This window comes from Vulpes vulpes, chromosome X (assembly GCF_048418805.1).
Source record: "Vulpes vulpes isolate BD-2025 chromosome X, VulVul3, whole genome shotgun sequence".
In the NCBI taxonomy this organism is placed as follows: Eukaryota; Metazoa; Chordata; class Mammalia; order Carnivora; family Canidae; genus Vulpes; species Vulpes vulpes.
The window spans coordinates 120,393,244-120,416,420 of record NC_132796.1 but is presented as its reverse complement, the minus strand read 5'-3'; the positions used below and the strand labels follow the sequence as shown (position 1 = coordinate 120,416,420).

At 60.2% G+C, this 23,177-nt stretch overlaps 2 protein-coding genes across 5 annotated transcripts in view; one reads left to right on the top strand and one right to left on the bottom strand.

The window, feature by feature from the left end:
• The window catches only part of PDZD4 (PDZ domain containing 4), a 30,223-nt gene extending 13,930 nt beyond the window's left edge, over positions 1-16,293 (top strand). Inside the window, exons 2-8 of one of the 3 annotated variants that reach the window (XM_072744916.1) lie at positions 9,747-10,000; positions 10,967-11,057; positions 11,565-11,663; positions 12,573-12,635; positions 13,133-13,234; positions 13,541-13,651; positions 13,761-16,293. In XM_072744916.1, coding sequence (XP_072601017.1) covers positions 9,747-10,000; positions 10,967-11,057; positions 11,565-11,663; positions 12,573-12,635; positions 13,133-13,234; positions 13,541-13,651; positions 13,761-15,287 — 2,247 coding nt within the window. In that variant the 3' untranslated portion in view covers positions 15,288-16,293. The remainder of the gene's footprint in view (positions 1-9,746; positions 10,001-10,966; positions 11,058-11,564; positions 11,664-12,572; positions 12,636-13,132; positions 13,235-13,540; positions 13,652-13,760) is intronic. The other 2 variants (XM_072744915.1, XM_072744917.1) reach the window with 2 other exon arrangements.
• Positions 16,294-18,595: 2,302 nt separating this feature from the next.
• Positions 18,596-23,099, bottom strand: SSR4 (signal sequence receptor subunit 4). Of its 2 annotated transcripts, none has more exons than XM_025988014.2 (6): positions 22,965-23,099; positions 20,952-21,067; positions 19,584-19,658; positions 19,303-19,392; positions 18,950-19,015; positions 18,596-18,770 (listed from the first exon to the last, which is right to left on the bottom strand). In XM_025988014.2, exons 1-6 carry the CDS (start codon positions 23,029-23,031, stop codon positions 18,666-18,668), a joined length of 519 nt encoding a protein of 172 aa, XP_025843799.1. In that variant the 5' UTR covers positions 23,032-23,099; the 3' UTR covers positions 18,596-18,665. The 2 variants fall into 2 exon arrangements, with proteins under 2 accessions (XP_025843799.1, XP_025843798.1); XM_025988013.2 differs by having other exon boundaries at positions 20,952-21,070; positions 22,965-23,098.
• Positions 23,100-23,177: the final 78 nt, after the last annotated feature.

Here is a 23,177-nt window from a genome sequence, read left to right as displayed (position 1 = left end):
CCCCGAGCACAAGGATCACGTCTGTCTTTTTTTTTTTTTTTTTAAAGATTTTATGTATTTATTCATGAGAGACAGAGAGAGGGGCAGAGACACAGGCAGAGGGAGATGCAGGCTCCCTGTGGGGAACCCGATGCGGGACTTGATCCCAGGACCCCGGGGTCACGACCTGAGCCGGAGGCAGCCGCCCAACCGCCCAGCCACCCGGGTGCCCACGTCTGTCTTACTTATGGCTGTTCTTCCCGTTTTTCCAGCACTCAGCTGGAGAAGGCAGTGGGCCTGCCATGTTCAGGAGCCTGTGCCTTCTGCCTTCCAGTGGTTCCCCACTGACCGGGGACACAGAGGGTCACCTGCGCACCCATCGCCCACATCACCTCTTCTGCTGGGCTCTCTGCCAACCCGGCTTCTGAAATGCAGCTTTGGCCCCTCCCCCTTGCACCTTCTGACCAGGCTTGGAGGAGTCTGCCTCTCAGCTTCCAGAAGGGTGCCCTGGGGCAGAGGGAGCCCTCCCTGAGCGGGCTCGTCCTCCACTGTCCCCCTGCATCCTGGGGAAGCCACATGGAGACCAGACACGTTTGTCCCAGGAGTCCCTTGTCTTCAGCTCGCTGGGAACAAGAGAGACCAGTGGGCAGTGGCCCGGTCGCCCAGGTCCATCCCTACTACAGCCTCTGACACCCCATCTCACCTTCCTTGCTCACCCTCAACACCTCTGATTGCTAGAAAGTTCTTCCCGCTCCTATTACAACTTCCTCTCCACCTTGCTTTAGAGCCTGGGTTGAGGTAGGTCCCTGCCCTAGCTTGTGTCTTGTCTCCTCAGCCCACTACCAGATTGGCTTGTCTGTTCGCTGGTGGGGAGGGGTCCCACCTCTGCGACCTGGCTTGCATTGAGGGGCCGGGGTGGGCACGGGCTCCTTCTGAAGGCAGGCCTGGGCATGTCCGCTCTGCCTCCCTGCCTCATTGGCTGGTGCTTATGGGGTCAGTGCTCCCCGACCCTAGGGGTCTCCTGTCCCCTGCTCACACGCTGGGGCCTACACCTTGATCACACACAGAAGGCCTTCTGGAGGGCAGCCTGGGTGGCTCAGTGGTTTAGCGCCACCTTCGGCCCAGGGTGTGATCCTGGAGACCCCGGATCGAGTCCCACGCTGGGCTCCCTGCATGGAGCCTGCTTCTCCCTGTGCCTGGGTCCCTGCACCTCTCTCTCCCTTTCTCTGTGTGTCTCTCATGAATAAATAAATAAAATCTTTTTTTAAAAAGAAGGCCTTCTGGAAATCCCACCTCCCACGGAGCAGTAGGAGGCAGGTAGAGGAGCTACGCTGGGGGCAGGAGGGTGTCAGCTACATGGTCGGGCCCTTCTTCCGTCTCCCAGAGCCAGTCTCCCAGTGGCCCCGGGGATGGGCGTGGGGCCCGCGTGGCCACCTCCTCTAGGGATGGGTGACTGCGATTTGTTCCCCCTCAACTGGAGCCCCCAGCCCGAGCTTCCCGGGGCCTCCTTCACTCCCTCTGGGACTCTAGCTCCTTTTTTGGGGACACCCAGGCGGGAAGTGGAAAGCAGTAGAGGGAGACAGCAGTGCCTCCTCAGATCGGGTGTGGATGTGGAGTGTGATGTGACTTCATTAGCGCTGCTCCCCTTTCATGGGCACCCAAGGGGCCTGAGCCCCGAGGCTACAGTCCCAGCCTGGGCTGCCCTGCAGCCAGGAGCACAAAGCAGTCGCCTGCCACAGAGTCTGGGGAAACTGAGAGCAACTCAGAATATATCATGGGCTAGAATGCTGTTGTGTGTTTTCTCTCTGATTACAAAAGCAGTGTTCGTTGGAGAAAATATGCTAGGGAAGAAAGAAAAGAAAAGTCTTTAAGGAAAGTGTTGTGTGGTGCTGAATGCACACGCGCATACCAATGAATGTATATGTGTAACGTCCACATCCATCCGTGAAAAAGACTTTCAAAAGCCTGTGAGCTCCGTGCACCCTCCAAACTAGCACATCTGTGGCAGCACGATGTCCCAGCTGCCTCCCTCGCTCCACACCTCTGCCCGAGCCAGGCTGCCTCCCACTCGCCCAGCTCCATGCTCGCAAAATTGGGATCACACTGGTCTAAGCAGGTCTTTGTGCTTAAATTTTATTGTGAGAATTTTCCAGCAATGGTCTTTTTTTTTTCTGTTCATAAACGCCTTTTTCCCCTCAAAAGTATAGCCGTGTTATGTAAAGTTTGGAAAGAAAGGGGGGGAAAATCTCAGATTTCCCTCACACAATGTTTTTATATGTTTCCCAGGCTTTTTCCATAAACATTTTATATGGTAATCATCCTAGTGCAAATGTGTCTTTTTATATCTTTTTTTTTTTAAGATTTATTTATTTATTCATAGACACAGAGAGAGAGAGAGAGGCAGAGACACAGGCAGAGGGAGAAGCAGGCTCCATGCAGGGAGCCCGATGCGGGACTCGATCCTGGGTCCCCAGGATCACACCATAGGCTGCAGGCGGCACCAAACCGCTGCACCACCGGGGCTGCCCAATATATCTTTTTTTTAAAAAGATTTATTTACTGGGGCGCCTGAGTGGCACAGTCAGTTAAGTGCTGGACTCTTGGTTTTGGCTCAGGTCAGGATCTCAGTTCCACTCATGAGATTGAGCACCTTGTGCTCCGTGCTCAGCACAAAGTCTGCTTGAGATCCTCTCCCTCTATACCTCCAGCTTGTGTTCTCTTTCTGTCTGAAAAATCAAAAAAATCTTTTAAAAAAAGATAATTATTTTAAAGATCATAATTTTATTTTATTTTTTAAAAAGATTTTATTTATTTATTTATTCATGAGAGAGAGAGAGAGAGAGGCAGAGACACAGGCAGAGGGAGAAGCAGGCTCCATGCAGGGAGCCTGACGCGGGACTCAATCCCGGGTCTCCAGGATCAGGCCCTGGGCCGAAGGCGGCACTAAACCGCTGAGCCACCCGGGCTGCCCAAAGATCATAATTTTAAAGGATTATTCGAGAGGGGTGGAGCAGAGGGAGAGGGAGAGAGTCTCAGGCAGACTCTGTGCTGCGCACGGAGCATGACCCTGAGATCCTGACCTGAGCTGAAACCAGGAGTCTGACACTTAATTGAGTATGCCGCTCAGGTGCCCCGTTCTGTCTTTTTTGAGAAACAGGATTGTTACTGGAAGATTCTGTGGTAGGTCAGCTGTACATTTTAATGAGGTAGACACTTAATGCTTAAGATGGTTGTAAGTTTGTTGGCATTTAAAATAATGCTGATACGTCACTGAGTTAAATGCAGAATGAGCATGGGCCCGGCAGTTCCCCTCCTAGGTATACATCCCAAAGATTTGCAAACAGTCTCAAAAACTTGCACACAAATGTTCATAGCAGCCTTCTTCACAGTGGGCAAAAAGTGGAAACAACCCAATGTCTATTGACGGATGAATGGATAAACCAAATGTAGTCCATCCATATAAGGGGATATTATGGAATACAATGGGATGTTATTCAGCCATAAAAGCCATGAAGCACTAATACTACAATATGGATGAACCTAGAAAATGTGTCAAAGAACGATGCCAAACACATCATACTACATGTTGCACGATTCCATTTATATCTGGACAGAAGAGAGAGTGGTGGGGGCGGGGGTAACGTGGAGAGAATGGGTAGAGGTCACTGGGGGACGAAATGTCCCACGAGACAGAGGTGATGGCTGAGAACAGTGTGAAGGAGCTGAATGCCACTTTCAGGATGGTCAAATGGCAAATGTTACGTCTGGTGTATTTTACCACAACAAAAAAAGCTGCTCTGAACATCCTTGTAATTCACGTAATAGTATTATTAATTAGGATCTCTTGCTTAGAGCAAGTTTATTGGATCCAGGGGGATATGGTGAACATTTGCAAGATCCTTAATCATTACTGACAAATTCCTCCAGAAAACTTGCCACTTTACAGTGTGTCAGACTGAGACCGAGACCGTGTGACTGGGTGGCAGGGTTAGCCAGGATGAGGGATGCTTAGTGCCCAGGGGCCTGGTGGTGGCCAGTGCCCTTGGGACCTGCGGAGACTGGGCTTGCAAGGCGCTTCCGTGCCTGCGGGCCCAGGGCAGCGAGTGCCCTCCCCGTGTGTATGCGGGGACCAGGCCATCCGCCAGGGGAGTGGGAGGGCCACCTGGGCCCCATTTGAGCAAAGGGGGCCTCTAGGGCTTGGATCCCCTCTCCCTGCAGTGGAAGTGAAGCGACCTCCAGCTCCGCTGGCCTCCGGTTAGAGCTGTGGGTGTCAGGTCAACCCGCTTGGGCGCATCTGGGCAGAGAACTGGATCCCTGCCTGGAGAGCCCCTGAGTGGAGAGCACGAGGCCTGTGAGGCGAGGCGGTGCTTGAGGGTTTGTTTGCCCTGCGAGCACGCTGTGAAGCAGCAGGACCGGCGGCCACAAGCTGGCTCCAGCTAAGGCGAAGGATAATAACGCCTGGCACCTGGCGCGGCTAGCAGCGCCTGCCGCGGGGTGCTCGAGGACACGAGAGTCCTCGGGAACTGGGGCGGGCGCGGATGTGGGACGTTCAAGTGGCCTTCAGGCGTATGTGGAGTGTTGAAAGAGGAAGCGGATTTCTTCTGGATTGCTTCAGAGGAGGGAGGTTTGGGCAGCATCTAATAATGAGGGTTTCCGACAAGGGGCTCGGCCTGCAAGTATTGCTCTCTGGGAACTGGAGATGACATTCCCCATGTGATGCTGATTCTGGATTCCTTCCGGCTATCAGAAGGTGCCCTGAGGGCGCCTGGGTGGCTCAGCCGGGGAGGCATCGGACTCTTGGTTTCAGCTCGGGCCGTGATCTCAGGGGTCATCCGATCGAGGCCCGCGTCTGGCTCTCGGGAGTCTGCGCGGAGATTCTCCCTCTGCCCTTCCCCCCACTCGATCCTCTCTCTCTCTCTCTCATATAAATGGATACATCTTTAAAAACGTTTTTTTAATTAAAAAAATTTAAAAGGCACCCTGGCTTCCCCTCCTGGCTGAGGATGAGGATGTGCTGTCTGCCCTCAGGCCCTTGCTGGGACTTTGAGCTCCGCTGGGCCTTCTCGGGCCTTCTCGGGCGGGAAGGTGAATGAGTCCCGCGCTTGGCCTCCTTGGCAGCCTGACGGGGTCAAGTCTCAGGGCTGTGGAGCCCTGCCCACATGCTGGGACTACCCGGGTCCCCTCTGTGCTCCGCTTTCTCCCCGGGTGGCCGTTGGCTCTTTTGTGACTCCCTCGACATATGCCCAGGAATGGGTACACCTGGCACCTGTCCTCGCGTGGCTGTAGGTGACAGGAGGGGGGGCAGGAAGTGATGAGCAGCTACTGAGGGAGGAAAGAAGGATGCGTGAGGGAGGGGACAAAAGAGAGCGGATGATCTAGGCCACCAGCTGAAGCGGGAGGTGGCAGGGGGAAGGAGGGGGAGAGGAGACCCTCTCCAAGGAGAAGAGGTTCAACACAGGGTCAGAGACCCGCCCCTATTACCACCCACACAAGCTACCCAGCCCCAGGCCCCCACCCCCATGCACAAAGGCCACCCTGACACATCACCCTACCCCCACGTCTGTGCTCACCCCCCCATCCCGCCAGCCCACATGCTCACGCCTTCCGCCCTCACCCCTCCCACATACCCCCAACCCCTGGGCCCCGAGAAGGCGCCCCGCCTCTCCCCTCGCCACCAGGGCTGGGCCGGTTCCTCCACCTCCGCCCTCCCCTTCCTGTGCTCCCACCGCGATGCACCTGTGCAGCCCACTCCCCGCAGCGCCGGGCAGAGCGGCCCGTTTGCGAGTGGGCCAGGGCTACACTTAGCACCCCCAGGCCGTGCTCCCGCGGATCCGGCCACGCAGGCTGCCAGGGCACCCCCTTCCTCTCCAAGAGCTGTGCAGCGGGCCTCCCTGGCCCCGGCTGCCCCTCCAGGTGCAACTGTGGTGAAACACTTTTTATCCTTTAAAGATTTTATTTATGTATTCATGAGAGACCCACGGAGAGAGGCAGGGACACAGGCAGAGGGAGAAGTGGGCTCCCTGCGGGGCTCGATCCCGGGTCCCCGGATCATGCCCTGAGCCAAAGGCACACGCTCAACCGCTGGGCCCCCCCAAAACACTTCTCAAGTCCAGAAAAAGTATCACATCATCTTGGCATCGGCCCGTACAGGCACCCACCTCAGTTCTGGCCTGTGGGCCTCAGGCATTTTTCCCTTAAAAAGGTGGATTTGGAGCCGCCTGTGCAGACTCATCCCTGACCCCATTCCTTTCCCTTCCCTCGCTTTGTCATTCTGATGCCTGTTTTTTCCTGTTCCTGCCATTGAGCTAGCGGGGAGGGCTTCCGGATACCCCAGGTGGGAACAGGGCCCAGGTGGGAACAGGGCCCGACTTAGGATCCCTCTGCGGATGGTGGGCCCTTGGGCTGTTTCCAGGGCTGGTGTCGCGGTGCTGCTGCTCACAGCCCAGCTCCCTCTTCTGTGACCGCTGGTTCTCCTACCGTATTGGTTGTATTTTCTTACTGTTTGGTTGGAATTCTTCAGAGAATATTCCGGATAATCCTTTATCAGTTCTATGCCTTGTACGCATCTTCTCCTCGCCTGTCTTACCTTTTCACTGTGTTTATGTCCTTTGTTCAGAAGTTTGACCTTTTAACATAGTCAAATTTATGTCTTTTCCATTCTTCCTTGCCCACTGTTCGTCTTAAGAATTGCTTCTCTGTTCCAACATCAGTGACATTGTTCTCTCACCTCCAAGGTAGGCAGTTTTGCTTTGTCCATTTAGGACTTTGCTCCATTTCGGATTGTTTGTCGGGGGCTGGGAGTGGTGGCGGCAGAGGAGGGAGGTGGTGAGCAGGAGTGGGTCTTGGCAGGACGAGGGCAGGGCTTCCGAGGAAGACGTGTTAGCAGAACGCTGGGTCGATACTGTGTGCCTGGCCCCTGGACCCCGGCTGCTTTGCTCATCACCCCACACTTCCCCACCGTGCCGGTAGCGCTCATTGGCTCTGGCAGGGGCTCACTTCCAACTTGTCACGGCCTGTCTCTGCCCCACTTATCTTCATTAGCTTGGGAGCACCCCCTGACTGAGGAAGAGGAGCTGAAGGAGCACATGGGTCAAGGGAAAGGCTGCCGGGCGTCCCGGGTGTCCCGGGCGTCCCGGGCATCACCGTGATGACCCCATCCTCCTCTTCAGGTCCCAGCCCACCCTGCATCCCCCCCCCCCACTGTCTGGGCCCAGTTTCCATAGCAACGCGGCTGCAGGAGAGCCAACAGATGCCAGGGAGAAAGACATTCCTGCGTTTCTCACTGTCACCTGAGCCTCCCCTTGCACACTTGTGGCTCTGCTCCAGGACTTTCGGGGAGACACCTAGCCCTTGGAGATCTCGAGGACAGCCCAGCCCTTCTGCGTTTTAGGGAAGCCCTTGAGTTAAGGGCAGTGGGGAGCTGGTGAATGTCCGAGACAAAAGGCCCTGGTCTGGAGCAGTTGCTGATTTCCGTGGTGGAAATAAATACTCCCATTGTGGCCACCAGCATGGTGTCCCTCAGCACGGAAAGAAATGCACGGGCACACGCCATCGTACAGTATCTCCTGTCTCCAGACACACGAGGCGTAAGTCACCCTAACGGTGCCAACAGGAGAGTGGAGTAAAATAATTAGAAAGCCATGAGCTTGGAGTACTTACTGCCTTTGTTTTTAATATAATTCATGCCGTTGGAAGATTATTCCATCACATGTTGGTAACGGCTGCGCTGAACAGCTGGCTCGCAGATTTCCTGACGCTTCACAGCCAGCTCTGCTAGGGTCTTCGAGGCCATTGCTCACGTTCCCTCTCTCTACAGCCTTGCCCCCGGCGCCCTGCCCACAGCTTTCCAGATTTCTCCTTGTGTCCCCCGCGCCGCCTCCCCGGTGGGACCGAGCTCCTGCGTCTCCCCTGACCACACGGTCACACTTAACCTTTACTTGGAAGCTAATACCTTCTTGGCTGATTTTTCTTTTCTTCCTTATGGTTTTCTGTATTTTTCAAAGATTCAACAATGAACCTGTGTTTCTTTTATAATCAGACCACATTGGTTAAAAAAAAAAATCTTTTCTGACCAGGGAAAGTTTGTAGGGAGGGGAGCCATCGATACCGAGATTTTCTTCTACAAAGACATAATCAAGTAGCAGATATTTGGGTTCCATGCCTCAGAGGAGCCATCGGTTGGCCAGGGGGTCGTGGGACTCTTAAGACGGCCATCTCCCCGGAATGACATCCAGGGCTGGTCTGTTGAGTGGTGGCCAGGAGAGCCGAGTTGGATCGGGCATCTCCATGTAGAACTCCCGTCCCCCTGAGACCCCCGGGGACAGAGGTGGCGCTGTGGGAATTCGGAGACTGGGACGACCCGGCCACTGTGCCCAAGTGCGGCGCTTCTCCCCTCATCCTGCGGAAGGTCTGTCCACGGGCAGGTGATGGGTAGAGGTGCCGGGTCCACGGGCCCTGCATCCTCTGTGCTGACTGGTGAGGACTCCGCTTCCACCTGCAAGCAAGCCTCCCTCTCTCCCTTCCCCTGATGCGGGCCAGGTGCCCCCCACTCAGGGAGCCTTTCCTACCCGCCCCCTAGGTGGGGTGTGGCCGGCCCTCTGCTTCCTTAGGGGCCTCCCAAAGGTCCGGTTCCGTGGTTACCCACTGGGCGTAGCCATTTGGAGTATCCCCTGGTGGGTGTCCTGCCCGGGCCCAGAACAGCCCTTCCACGAGCTGCTGAGTGAACCAGGAGACCCTGCCGTGCCCCCTCCTGCAGGACCCGCTTCCTGATTCCCACCTCCCACCCCTCACCGGTCTCCTGGCACATGCCCTAAATTCTGGCTGTGTTTGTTTGGTCCTAAGTCTACTGGCGTCCACACCAACAAGCCCCTCGAGGTCGCACTCACCCGACAGTGACCATCCCAGGGCCCGGTGCATATAGGCTGCTGCAGAAATCAGTGTCCGGACTGGGGCCAGCCTTGTGTCCCCAGTTCCCTTGAGGGCGCATCTTGCTCCACCCAGCTGGGCCCGGAAAGCACTGCACCCTCCACCCCCCACCCATTGTGGTCCTGCTCTTCCCGGGAGGCTTCACCAGGCCTGCCTTCTGCCCAGCTCTGACCACTACGCAGCCTGGTCCGGCTCATGACCTTGACTCACTGCCTTCGTTTTTGCTAAACTTCGCTTTCCTCATCTGCACAGTGGGTTCTTGGGGTCAGGATTCAGGGGAGAGACGCACGTCGGGTGCCCAAGAAATGGTGGCGGTCTTATGAGGGTCACTTCCTCGGCCCCTCCCTCAGGTCGCCTTGCCATGTCAGGACGCTCTGTGCGTGTCCCCCTTCTCTTCAGCGATTCTGTTGTTGCCTTGAGGACAGAGGTCCTGTCCTTTGTGTCTGTGTACTTTTTCCAACCCTCCCGCCTGAACCCATTTGTTGACTGACTCCCATTGGGAGAGGAATCAAGATCTTCTCCAGCCCTGACGGCAGATGAGCACAGCTGGTGCACAGTCGCTGCCGAGGGCCACTCTCCGTGGATCTTCTAGACCCTAGCTCTGGCCTCAGTGCTGCTTGAACGACGAGCTGGTCCCGGAGCGAGGAGGATGGGAGCGTGGCTGGCTCCCGAGGGAGGAGAGCTGGAGGATGTTCTAGTGTGGGGGCCGAGCCCCCAGACCCGGTGCATAGTCACGGGGGCACCCTGATCCCCAGACAGCCCTGTGTAGGGGCAGGGCTCAGGAGTGGGGCTCACCAGGGTGCGGGTGGGCGGGTTCTCACGGGGGCGTGTCTCTGCCACAGGTGAACGGGAAGGAGCTCTCCAAGCTGTCTCAGGAGCAAACCCTGGAGGCCCTGCGCTCCTCCAAGGAGCCTCTGGTGATCCAGGTGCTGAGACGCAGCCCCCGCCTCCGGGGGGACAGCTCATGCCATGACCTGCAGCTGGTGGACAGTGGCACCCAAACCGACATCACCTTTGAGCATCTCATGGCGCTGGGCAAGCTGCGCCCGCCCACCCCGCCCATGGCCATCCTGGAGCCGTACGTCCTGTCTGAGCTGTGAGTCGCCCTCAGGAGGGCCCCGGGCCCTGCCTCCAGAGAGGGCACGCCACCCAGAGGCTCCGTTGCCGCAGCTCTGGGCGTGGCGGGGAGACCCCGAGCGGCAGGCTCCTTGGCCTCCAGAGCTTGACCGTGGCATCCCAGGGCTCCGAAATCTCTAGGCCCTCTGCAGCCTCCGGCTGGACAGCAGCCGCTGAAGGGCCCGGGGAGGCTGCCACACAGGCTCCCTAGGGCATCTGCCCCCCAGGGCCGGGGGAGGAGCATCCCGGGACCTGGCTTCTGGAAGGTCGCGGGCCTCCGCTCCTCCTCCTCCATCCTCTCTCCTCCTCTGCCGTCCATCGTCTTCTGCCTCTCAAGCATCCTTCCTTGAATCTTCTCACATCCTTGTCTGTCCCATCTCTCCCCCCACTCTGAACTTCCTCCATCTCTTCGGCTTCCTTGGCCCACTCGGAAGAAGGGCCTCTCATCCACGCCTGGTGGCTCATTCTGCTAATCTAAACCCCGTGCTGCAGGGCGGTGGTCCCGGGATCCCCTCCTCCGCAGAGAGTGAGGCCCCTGGCCGCCGGCAGCCACGCTTAGCCGTGGGGCAAGGAGGGCTGCCCCGGAGGTAGCGTGGGTCCTCCTCTACTCCCCAGCAGTCCTCTGAGGCCTGGATAACTCCTGGGGGCGTTGCATGAGTGGGGCCAGTGCCGGGCGGGAGGGGCACCTGCACTTCGGAGAGCTCGGTACCCTGCCGGCCGGGCTGGGCGACAGGGCGGGATGGGGTGGGAGAGCTAGGCATGCCTGTGTCCTCCGTGCAGCCCCCTGCACACCCCCGTTCAAGAAGCATTCCTGGTCTTTGCATGGATGCATGTAGCTCAGACGGAGGGGCTCCACGCTGAGCTCACTGGGACCGGCCAGCCCGGGAGCCGGGGCTAGGGCATTAGAGGAGCAGATGGCTGGCCTGACCCCCCTTCTCCTGGGCAGCCCCCCCATCAGCCATGAGTATTATGACCCGGCGGAGTTCATGGAGGGCGGCCCGCAGGAGGCAGACCGTATGGACGAGCTGGAGTATGAGGTGAGCCGGGCGGCCAGGCCAGGCCAGGGCCCCCCGCCAGCTTCAGGAGCCAGCCCCCCGCTGGCTGGCTGTAGCCCAGCCCGGGCCTGGCTCCCGCTGTCCCCAGGCGGCCGAGTCCCGTGGCCCTTGCCCACGCGCAGCTGGTTACTCAGGCTCACAGGCCACACTGGGTCGAGCCGGGCCGCGTCGGGGAGGGCGTGGGTGAGGTCCTTAGTCAGTCTGTGTTGGTGAGTCTGTGTCCCACGCATGTCTGTGTCCTGTGTGTCCCGTGTGTCTCGTGTGAGTCTCGGGTGTGTCCCGGGCGTGTCCTGGTAGGGGAGACCACGGCACACGTGCGCCGCTTGGGATGGTAAGAGACCCTCCGAGCCGGAGGCTGCGACCTGGGCTCTGGTGACGCGCTGCTGGGGTCGGAGCCGGGCCGTGGCTGCCGCCCCTGTAGCGTGCCTCCTTGCTCACGTGTTTTGGGGCCTTTCTTCCTTTGCTTCTCTCCCCCACTCCCTGTGGCAGGAGGTGGAGCTGTACAAGACCAGCCACCGGGACAAGCTAGGCCTCATGGTCTGCTACCGTACGGATGATGAGGAGGACCTGGGCATCTATGTTGGAGAGGTAGGAAGGCGGGGTGCGGGACTGGGGTCTTCTGGGAGGCGGGGGAGCTCGGTGCCTCCTCCTCGTGTGTGAGGACACCCAGGCTGGACTTTGACAGCGTTCGTCTGTCTGGCACCTGCAGTGGGGGCGGGAGGGCACCGTGGTGGCAGGTGCTGAGGCGGGGTCTGGCACACGGAGAGTCCCCACGCCGTCTCATCCCTGTGGCCTCTCCATGCCACCCAGGGCTCTGTGGCTGCCCGTAAAGGCCCGGCTGCCCGGGGTGGGGCCTGCTCAGCATGGCACAGGGCAGCTAATGGCTTCAGTGCGTGTTCATCCAGGAGACTTGTGCCCAGGCTGGGACAGTGAGCAAGGCTGAGGTCCTGGCCAGGCTTCGTTGTCCCTCCCACGTTCTGCGGCCAGCCCCTCCTGGGACTTGCAGTGGTTGTGCTTCCCCACTTGTCTGTGGTGGACACACATGTCCACAGGAGGGTGGGTGGCTCGCCAGCCAACCCCCAAACTCTGGCCAAGTCAACCTCTGTATGAATATCTTAATAGCCATCAAGCCCCAGGACTGGTATGTGTGTGTGTGTGTGTGTGTGTGTGTCCCCATCCATCCAGCTTCCTCCATTTACCCAGCCTCTGAAAGGGAAAAAAATGGTTTTTCATGCAGAAGAGTATATGAGTGCCAGTGGGGGGTGTGGGCATGGGCCTGGGGGTGATAGGCAGGGGCTGGGGAGAGGTGATTAGCCCAAGACCCACCGTTTTGTCCCCTGCCTCATGGAGCTCGGAACCTTCTGGTCTGAGCTGAAGAGGGAGCAAGCAAGGAGACCTTAGCTTGCTTCGGGAACCCCCAAGGTGAGGTTGCCCCCTGTCACCAGAAGGGAACCTGAGTGAGGAGTGCCAGGTCCCCATGATGCATCTGCCTTGCAGGTGAACCCCAACAGCATTGCAGCCAAAGACGGCCGGATCCGTGAGGGAGACCGTATCATCCAGGTGAGTGGGGTGTGCAGGCCTGACCGTGGTCCCCACTGCTCCGGCTGCCCAGCGACCTCTCGGTAGCCAGTCCAGCTCTCTCCTGCTGAGAGCCTCCTCCGATGGCCAGGCGTCCTGCCGTGCCTGAAACCAGGGCTGGGTCTCCTCTCTCTCCCGTACAACTGCCCCGGGTGTCTCCCACGTGTCGTCAGACCTGCTGGCGTCAAGGGCCTGTGCTGCGGTGGCACCTGGCCAGCCTCTCCCTCCATCCCCCAGATGTGAGCATGTGTCCCACTATACACTGTTCCCGGGGCACATGTGCCAGACAGGAGCACAGGCCAGGCTCTCGTCTCCCTGGGCACTTCCACTTGGTTTCCGTACTGTCAGAGCTCAAGAACCCTTCCTAGCCCAGGGTGCTCTGCTTGCAGCTCCCTACGAAGGGGTCCTTGCGGTTCAGCCGGGGCCCACCCCAGAGCCGGTGCCGGCATTCTCTTTGATTGTCCCTCGGCTTGTCACAGATAAATGGTGTGGACGTCCAGAACCGGGAAGAGGCGGTGGCCATTCTGAGCCAGGAGGAGAACACCAACATCTCCCTGCTGGTGGCCCGGCCTGAGAGCCAGGTGTGTGTGTGTGCCCGGCAGGATGTTCTGGGACCCCTGACAGCGGGCTTTCTGTGGGAGCTGCTGATCTGTGACCAGGGCACAGACATGCCAACAACCTGGCACTGGTGGAGGGTGGGTAGGGTCTTTGGGGCTCATTTCCCCTTCCGGCCTCTGATGGCCGAGTGTGCTGGGACCACCCTCTCTCTTGGGTCATTCAACTTGATCGAGACCGGGAGGCCGGGTATGGGACCTCGAGGCCCACTGGTGGGTGGTATCCGGGGAGGTCCTTAAAGCCGTGGGGACAGCACAGCCCTGTCTCTGCAGCTGGCAAAGCGGTGGAAGGACAGTGACCGGGATGACTTTCTGGATGACTTTGGCTCCGAGCATGAGGGGGACCTGCGTGCACGGAAGCTGAAATCGCCCCCTGCCCAGCAGGTGAGGAAGGAGGCCGGGTGGGTGGCAGGGAGGGTGAGCTGGAGGCCCTTCCCATCCCGACCCCTGCCCGCGGGACCCACACTGAGCGCAGCTCGTCTCTCTGCCCCAGCTTGGCAACGAAGAGGAGAAAGGGGTCCCCGATGCGGGCCCGGGCCTGAGCAACAGCCAGGAGCTGGACAGTGGGGTGGGCCGCACGGACGAGAGCACCCGCACGGAGGAGAGCTCCGAGCACGACCTGCTGGGCGACGAGCCCGCCAGCGCGGCCAACACGCCCGGGGCCCTGCGCAAGAGCCGTGACCTCCACTTCAGCATGGACTCCCTGCTGGCCGAGGGGGCCGGCCTGGGGGGCGGCGACGTCCCGGGCCTCACCGACGAGGAGTACGAGCGCTACCGCGAGCTGCTGGAGATCAAGGGCCACCTGGAGAACGGCAACCAGCTGGGCCTGCTCTTCCCCCGCGCGTCGGCGGGCAACGGCGCCCTGGACGTGAACCGCAACGAGAGCCTGGGCCACGAGATGGCCATGCTGGAGGAGGAGCTGCGGCACCTGGAGTTCAAGTGCAGGAACATCCTGCGGGCGCAGAAGATGCAGCAGCTGCGGGAGCGCTGCATGAAGGCCTGGCTGCTGGAGGAGGAGAGTCTCTACGACCTGGGGGCCGGCGAGCCCAAGAAGCACGAGCTGTCCGACATCTCCGAGCTGCCCGAGAAGTCGGACAAGGACAGCACCAGCGCCTACAACACGGGGGAGAGCTGCCGCAGCACCCCGCTGCTCGCGGAGCCCCTGCCCGAGAGCCCCCTGCGGCGGGCCGCCGCCGCCACCGGCAACTCCAACCTGAACCGGCCCCCCTCGGGCCCCGCCGCGGCCGCCCACCCCAAGGCCGCCGCCGCCCCGCAGGGGAGCCCCGCCAAGTTCCGCTCCCTGTCGCGCGAGCCCGAGGTGGGCCGGAGAGCGCACCCGGAGGAGCGCGTCCGCCGAAGCCCCAAGACGGGCGCCACCCTGGAGCGCGTGGGCCCCGAAGGCAGCCCCTACCTGGCCCGGCGCCACCGCGGCCAGGGCCAGGAGGCCGAGCACTACCACAGCTGCGTGCAGCTGGCCCCGCCGCGCGGCCTGGAGGAGCTGGGCCACGGCCCCCTGGGTCTGGCGGGCGGCCCCCGGGTGGGCGGGGCCGCGGCGGCCACCGAGGCGCCCCGCATGGAGTGGAAGGTCAAGGTGCGCAGCGACGGGACCCGCTACGTGGCCAAGCGGCCGGTGCGCGATCGCCTCCTCAAGGCCCGGGCCCTGAAGATCCGGGAGGAGCGCAGCGGCATGACCACGGATGACGACGCGGTGAGCGAGATGAAGATGGGCCGCTACTGGAGCAAGGAGGAGCGCAAGCAGCACCTGATCCGCGCCCGGGAGCAGCGGAAGCGGCGCGAGTTCATGATGCAGAGCCGGCTGGAGTGCCTGCGGGAGCAGCAGAACGGCGACAGCAAGGCCGAGCTCAACATCATCGCCTTGAGCCACCGCAAAACCATGAAGAAGCGGAACAAGAAGATCCTGGACAACTGGATCACCATCCAGGAGATGCTGGCGCACGGCACTCGCTCCGCCGACGGCAAGCGGGTCTACAACCCTCTGCTCTCCGTCACCACTGTGTGAGCCCCTCCCGACACCCCGGCCCCCACCCTCCCTTAGAATCTAGTGTGTGTCTGCGTGTGTGTGCACAGGACTGTTACCAGACAGCGGCCCCCGAGGAGAAGGGACACTTCTCTCCATCGGCCACTTCCTGCTCCCCAAGTGCAGCCACCACGTTGACACCTGGCACGGGGTGGGGGGAGGGGGGCAGACGTGTGACAGGCACCCCTCCAGCTCTGTGCGGGCCGTGTGCGCGCACACACGCCCCACCCCACCCCCGACCCCCAGAGCTCTCAGCGTGGGTACTTGGGGACAGGAACGTCGGACTGGAAAGGAGAGGCGGAGGGGACTGTCCTAAGCACAAGAGAAGGCCTGGCTTCCAAGCTGAGCACAGCCTCGCCCCCTGCCGGGAGCCTTGGTTATTTGTTAGACAAAGGCAACCCTGAGTTTTGTGGTTTTTCTCCCTTTCTGTGCTTGCCAATTGTTGTTTTTCTGTTTCGTGGACCTGCTCTGGGGGCTGGCAGCTCCTTCAGGCAGCCTGACAAAAAAGTGGAACCCCCGGTGATGGCTGGGAAGGAGGTGGGTGGGGGGAAGGAAGAGAGGGAGGGCTGGGCTGGGGCAGGGGGAGGGAAGGGTTGGGGAAGAAGGGGACAATGGGAAGCAGCTTTCTCGGTGGTCTCCACTCTGAGGCGTGGGGACGGGGAGCCTCTGTGTGGCTCGGGAGGCCCACCCTGGGGGCCACTTCCTTCCCCGATGACCGAGGGAGAGCCAAGACGGAAGCAGCAGTGGAAGACCTTGGTGGCAAGACCCACGCCGAGCTGAGGGAGAGGCCTGGACCCGAGAGAGACGGGCCCGGCCAGCTGGGCTGACTGGGGAGAAGATGCTCTGCACCCCACTCTGCAAGCGTGGACCAGGCCCAGCCCCCAGGGCCCCTGCGGCTCCGAGAGCCTCAGACTGGAGGCAGACAGGCTGCCCACCCCTGCCCCCCATCGGCATTGAGAGAATAAAGCAAGCTGCCTTTTTGAGGTGACTCCTGGCGTCTGTGTTCATTCTCACCGGGCGGGTTTGGCGGGGGTGGGGGGGCCGGGGTGGGCAAGGCGCGCCTCTGTGCTTCCCCTGTCCTCGAGGGACGGCAAGGCCTTCTGAAGTACCCGGAGCACAAGCCAGTCCACCCGAATGATGTTAGAAGTGTGCCGTGGTCACACGGGTGACCCCGAGGCAGGCCTCCGCCCCGCGAGGCCAACCCTGGTGTAGTGGAGCCTTGAGAAGCGGGTTCTGGCCTCCTCTACGCCCCAGTTCAGGAAGAGCCCTAGAAGAGGCACGGAGCCGAGACCCTCTGGGAGGCACAAACTACCCTTGCCTGGGGACCCGCACGGTGCCCAGCACGGAGATTGCCGAGTAGACGCCTTGTGGCCAGATGCCTGAACACCCGGGTGGCCGCGGAGGACCCTTCCGTGTTGGGAAGGAACTCCCAGCGGGGCAGCCAGATGCTCGAGGTTCCCTTCAGTGCAGCAAACCACTGGGCATCTGCTAGGTGCTGGGTGGGGCCCTGGGGCCCCAAAGAGTGCCATTCCGGGAGCCCCAGCTTGCGGGGGTGTGTACCCCCTGGGGTGGGCGGCTGCCAGCAGCTGAAGCGGGCAAAGATGCATTAAGATTCTAAGGAAACATCCGCGCAGGCCTCTCATCAATTCCCCTAATTTGCTGAGATGGGCGTGAGTGAGAAATCCGAGAAATCCAAGCAAGTGTTCCCAGAAGCCTGGGCCCTGCAGGGCAGGCTGGGCCCTGAGGGTGGCCGCATCTGTGGGAGCAGCTGGGCGTGGGGGGGGGGGGGGAGGCCCGGAACAGTGGGAGGGACGAAAGCGCTTGTTGGTGACAAGGAGCCGAAGGGGTTGGGGGGGGCCCTGGGAGGCCTCTGGAGCCCAGCTCCGGGAAGATGGCACATCTTCCTCGGGAGGGGTACCTGGGTCCCCGAGCAGGCCCTGTGGAGGCGGGGGCCCCAGGGGCCCATCCCTGCTGCAGGAAACCGGCTGGCCTTGCTGCAGGCTCACCTGGTCAGCACCAGAGGCGCTCCGTTCTTGCCCAGTGCTCCTGGGATGGGGGCGACAGGCTGCTAACCTGCAGTCCCCTGCCGCCTAGAAGCCGACACTGGGGCTCTGAGACGCTGGCGCCAGGAGGGCCATTAGCTACAGCTGCCCTGGAGTAGTGACTTCACATCGGGGCCCTCTGGCCGCTGAGCAGAATCAAGAGCTGCCGAGCGGCCAACAGCTGCCATTGTCCACGCTGCCTGCCCTGCACGGGCTGCTGGCAGAACGGGAGGACCAGTCTCCTTTCACTCCTTGGCAGTGAGGGGGAGCAGCAGGCACCCCTTAATTACCACCGTGAGTCTGATTCCAGAAAGCTCTCTCTGCCAGGAGTCGTAGCCTGGTCGGATTATCAGGGGACTCAGCCCCAAGGGTCCTGCTGCAGCCCTCCCTTGGGGAATAAGGAGCCAGCTCCTCCCCACTTCACCCCACTTCCAGAGGAGTGAGGGACAAGGAACCGGGAGAGGGTAGTGTCCCCCAGTCTGGAGGAGGTCCCCAGGCAGTGCCGGCTCACAAGCCACCCTCCACACACCCGGCCCCCTCAGTGCTAAGAGCAGTGGGTGCTCAGGGGAGGGGACAGAGAAGGCGCCAGGCCAAACTGGAAGCTGGCTCTTCAGAGATGGGGAGGGGGGCCCACGTCATCTTTCCGACGTCCTGGGCCTTCTACGTGTCCCACCCGACGCCATGCTTTGAGAACCCACTGGGAGGCAACACAGAGGAGGTGGGGTGGAGGGCGTGGAAGGAGCACTCCTCAGCCGCCAGGCGTCATGGCTTCAGCTACAGGAGTAAGCTAGGGGGACCCCTGGCGTTCTACACGACCAGCAAGGGAGGTTGTCGCCCCTGCCCAGAACTCCACACGAGGCACTCGGAAGGCAGCTCAGGCTGCATCTACACATGTTGCCAACTGCTGGACCTCAGGGAAGCTGGGGGCGGCCCGACCTTGTCTGGCACTTGCCCTTCCAGTGGCAGGAGGTCGGGGCAGACCAAGGCAGTGGCAGGATGAGCCCACACCCCGCCCAGCCCCATGCAGGCAGCTGGGAGAGACCAAGGCAGGCACCGGGGGCAGCAGGCAGGGCAGGCTGAAGTGGGGGCCGAGGAAGGAGAGGCTGCGACGGCCGAGCATGCAGCACACATGCGAGGCGGGGGAGCTCCGGCCCCGTCCCCACTCAGAGCCTGCGCTGTCCAGGTGGAGCGGGGCACCAGCTGCCAGCCCCTGCCGGTGTGTACATGACAACAATGCGAGGCAGGAGCTCGTGTCCTGAATACTGGTGAGAGCCAGCAACTGTTTATTGAAAGTAGCAAGAGCCCAGGGGTGCCACCTTCAGGCCTGGATGTGACTCTTGGCACTGAAGGCCAGGTAGTAGATCACTAGGCCGATGGCTGCAGCCAACACCTCCGTAGAGACCCAGGGCCCGTTCCAGGTGCCCTGTGAGAAAGGAAACCAGAGTTAGCTCGGGGCAGAGCGGGGCAAGGAGCCAGCTCACCCTAGTCACTCTCCCTCCAGGGCACAAAGGTACACTGGCCAACCAAAGCCTGATCCCACCCCTCAAAAACGGCGAGGCTTGCTGTGTGTTCCCTGCTTCCCCTGGAGACTGGGCCACTCACCCGATGGTCCACACTGACCGTGAACAGGGGTGGGATGATGGAAATGTCCTCATTATTTCTCTGAGCCTGCAAGGGAGATGCTGGGGTCAGGGGTGCTGCCAGGTGGGGCATGGAGGGGCCGGACAGGCAGCAGCGTTGGCCCGACGCATGGAAGAGAGAACCAGGCAAGAGACGAACATGGGAGATGCAAGGACAGGTGTGGCAGGCGGTCAGGAAGGTGCCCACCCAGCCGTTGTAATCTGTGAAAGCGAGGTCCCTGCTAAGAGGGGGCTGCAGGGTGGAGATGACTGTGGAAGTGGGGTGTGCCCTCCCTCCTGGAGGCCTGGGCGGGGCCCTGGGTGACTGATCCTCACCTTCCTCAGGAGGCTGTAGGACTCCTCATCGAAGAATCTGACCTCGTAGGTACCTGCATGGGCGCTCTTGTGGTCTAGGCTCCAGGATACCTGGGTTGGGTATGTTCGGCAGGGGGTGAGCACAGTGGACACACCAAGGTCCCCTGCTAGTGGTGACAGTACCACTACCAGCATCACGAGTCACAGAACCTCAATCCTCCACCGGGCCACCCCTGCACCTTCAAAGTTGTGCCTGTGAGCCGATGGCCTCCCCTCAAAATGACAACTGCGGCATCCCTTACCTGATAACGCCCCACGTCCTGGCCCCGGGTGACAGGAAACTGTTTTCCACTGACATCAGCATAAAGAGCCATGTTCTGGGAGAGGGAACAAAGAGAGAGTCACCTTCTCCCCTCTCTGGTGGTCAGGAGCCCCCAATGTGGGGCCTATGGGCAGCAAGGCTGCACACAGTCAAGGACTGGAATGTGTCTGGCAGGGGGCAGCACGTGAGAACCATGGAGGTAGCCTGCCATGACCCAGAGAAATGCCAGGAAGCCAACACCCAGATGCTGTTCCTGCCTCTCCGCATGTCTCCCCTATGTGGGGGGCACATACCCCACCGTGGCCTAGCCTCCCTAACCCACAGCAAGCCTGTTAACTGTGAACAGAGGCAGGATGACTGAAGCATACTTGTTATTCCTGAGCCTGGAAGCAGGTGTTGGGGTCAAGGGGTGCCCAATGAGCCACCCGAGGAGTGTTGTACCCAGAAAGGCCACCTTGGCAAACCGCAACCAGAAAAGGGATTACAGGAGCCTGGGAGCTGGCTATACTCCTGCTGTTTCTTACTTCAGCGTCTGCTGTTATAAGGTACAGCGAGAGATCTACCTACGTATTTCGCATCTAGGCCGATCAGATTAGGAAAACGTTCTTTTAACACCTCCTTTATTTATTTTAGAGATTTGTTTATTCATGATAGAGAAAGAGAGAGAGAGAGAGAGAGAGGAGAGAGAGGAGAGAGGAGAGAGACACGGAGGAGCAGAGACACAGGCAGAGGGAGAAGCAGGCTCCATGCAGGGAGCCCGACGCCGGACTTGATCCGGGGAGTCCAGGACTGCGCCCTGGGCCAAAGGCAGGCGCTAAACTGCTGAGCCACTCAGGCGTCCCCCCCCCCCTTTTTTTTAAAGATTGTATTTCTTTTTTCATGAGAGATACACAGAGAGAGAGAGGCAGAGACAGAGGCAGAGGGAGGAGCAGGCTCCACACAGGAAGCCTGAGGTGGGACTTGATCCCAGGTCTCCAGGATCACACCCTGAACTGAAGGCGGTGCTAAACACCTCCTTTAAAGAGCCTGGCCTGGAGCAGCCCCGGTGGCTCAGAGGTTTAGTGCCGCCTTTGGCCCAGGGTGTGATCCTGGAGACCCAGGATCAAGTCCCATGTTGTGCTCCCTGCATGGAGCCTGCTTCTCCCTCTGCGTGTGTCTCTGCCTCTCCCTCTCATGAATAAGTAAATGAAATCTCTAAAAAAAACCAGCCTGGCCTGGCTGTGCCCTGACCTTTCTCTCCTCACCCTCTGTTCACATGGGTCTGACCCTGCCAGTGAGGAATTGATGTCCCAGGCTCAGTGCCCACCTTTTGCCCCACACTCTCCTGGCTGAACCCCCACTGCCTCACCTGGACCCTGTTCTTGCACGTCAGGGAGATCTCCACGATGAAAACAGTCTCAGTGGAAATGACGGCATCCGAGGTGGTGTAGTAGGAAGGGGTGATCTGGGGCTCCACGCAGGCCTCTGCTGTGGGGAGGTAGACATGCCTACGTAAGGCCCAACTCGTGGGTGTTGGGCTGGGGGGCAGGAGGGACCACTCAGACCCACTTCCCAGACCTTGTCAGCTGGCACATGGGGCCCTTTGCAATCTGTCAGGTGGGGTGTGGGCAACAGATCCAAATGCTCAGTCAGAAATGCAGCAGTAAGTGGGGGGAGGGTGAGACAGTTTTGAAGGAAGGCTAGGCAGATGGGGCAGATAGAAAGGCTATTTTCAAAAGAAGAGCAAGGGAGAGAGAGGGAGGGAGGAAGGGAAGAGAAAGAGAAAAAGAGTGTGTGTTTATTGGGGAGAGGGGCAGCAGCAGCTGGATAGATTCACTGGAAAACTGGTGCCTATGCCTCGACCTATGGACAGGGAAGCCATGCGATGATTCTGGGCTGCAGCCTGCCCTGGAGCACCCCAAAAGCCCTAGGGGAGGGGCAGACAGACCTCAATTCAGAGCCACGCATGGCCCTGGTCAGTTTACTGAAGGCATCCTCCGCAGACAGCAAGCGTGGTGCTGCCTGCAATGCATGCAGGCTTGAGATGAAGGGGTCTCTGGCTCCAGCCACGGGTGATAGAAGGCCAAGACTGGACCCAGCATTTCCCAAGGGAAGGAATGGGCCCAGTTTGTCCCCTTTAACAGGGCTGCCGGGAGAGAAAGGATGCTGCCTCAGCCACTTCCACATTGCTGGAGACTGAACTGCTACAGGTTAGGAAGGGCACTGCCTAAAACACAGGGTGCCAAGCAGATGCTAACCAGTGGGGAAGTTGTCAGCCAACTGCTCTTGGAATGTGTCCTGGCAGAGCCATGCATTAGGCTGAGACAGAGAAGCTCCTGAATCTGGGCAGGAGGAAGATGCCTGGGAACATCAGTAGGGAGTGATTGTCTGGAGCCACATATGTGGCTTCCACTAAGCTTGGCCTTTGCCCTATGGACCCTGAGGAACATCCAAGAGTTTCACAGCCAAGTTTGTCCTTTCCAGACATCGCAGGCTACAAGGTGGGTAATCCCCAAGGGGGAAGGTGAGGGGGGTGCAGGCAGGAATGCCAGTTAGGCTGATGAAACACTCCAGGCACCAAATGCTCTGGCCTGAGCAGGGCAGGTGAAGTGAATGTGAAGAAGGCATCCCCAACCGAGCCTAAGCCCCCCCAGGCTTAGCAGTGGTTCGGGCAAGGATCTCCTCCTAAACACACTTCTGGACTCTGGTTTGAGCTCAACCGTGCCACCAGGTGTTAAGAATCTCTCAAGAATGTTCATTGATCTGACTGTGGCTCAACTCTGTTGAAAAGCCCCTTACCAATACACCAGGACCTCAGGGAAAAAGTCAAGTCTGGCCTGGCACCCCAGCGCCGCACCCCCCAATCTCTTCTACCTTTTCCCCCTCTTCTGATGCTATCTAACTTGCCCATGCTCATGGTCCCTCTGCCTGGACCGTCCCTGCTTCCTCTCTTTACAGCTCCCTGCCTGGGGAGGCCTGGTCTCACCTCACCGGGTCAAGTGGCTCCTCTCCCCCCAGCCCAGTTTCTCACTCCGATCGCACTGCGCGGCAGAGTTTTGCTCTGGTCCGCCCCCCACCCCCGCCCTCCGGGACTGGGAGCTCCGAGGGGGAACAGGGACGTGTGTCACTTTCCTTGCTGGGGCTGGGAAGCGGGCGCACAGGGCAGGCTCTGGGGCTCTTCCTCGCGGGAGGAGACGGAAGGAATCTCTGGCTGTTTCCCCGGGAGCCTGGCCGCTGGCTAAACGGTCGCCGCGACCCGAGGCCACCTGCCTCTCGGAGGAAGGCGGCCCAGAACCCTGCTTCGCCCGCACCCCTCCTCCCCCACGCACCACCAGTCGTGGGAAAGAGGCTCGCCAGAAAGGAGCCCCGGCCAGGCCGCTACCTGAGCAGCAGGAGAGGCTGGACAGCAGGAGGAGCGCCAGGGCGCCGAGGGATGCCAGCGCCGCCATCGCCTCTTCTCGGCCGAGGGAAAAAAGAGACCGACTCCCCTCAACACGAGGGACAGACGAGGAAGCACGACGCGTAAGCAGCAACGGCAGCCAATCAGGCGCCCGCGGGCCGGGCGGGCCTGTGACACCGCTGGCGGCACTGACGT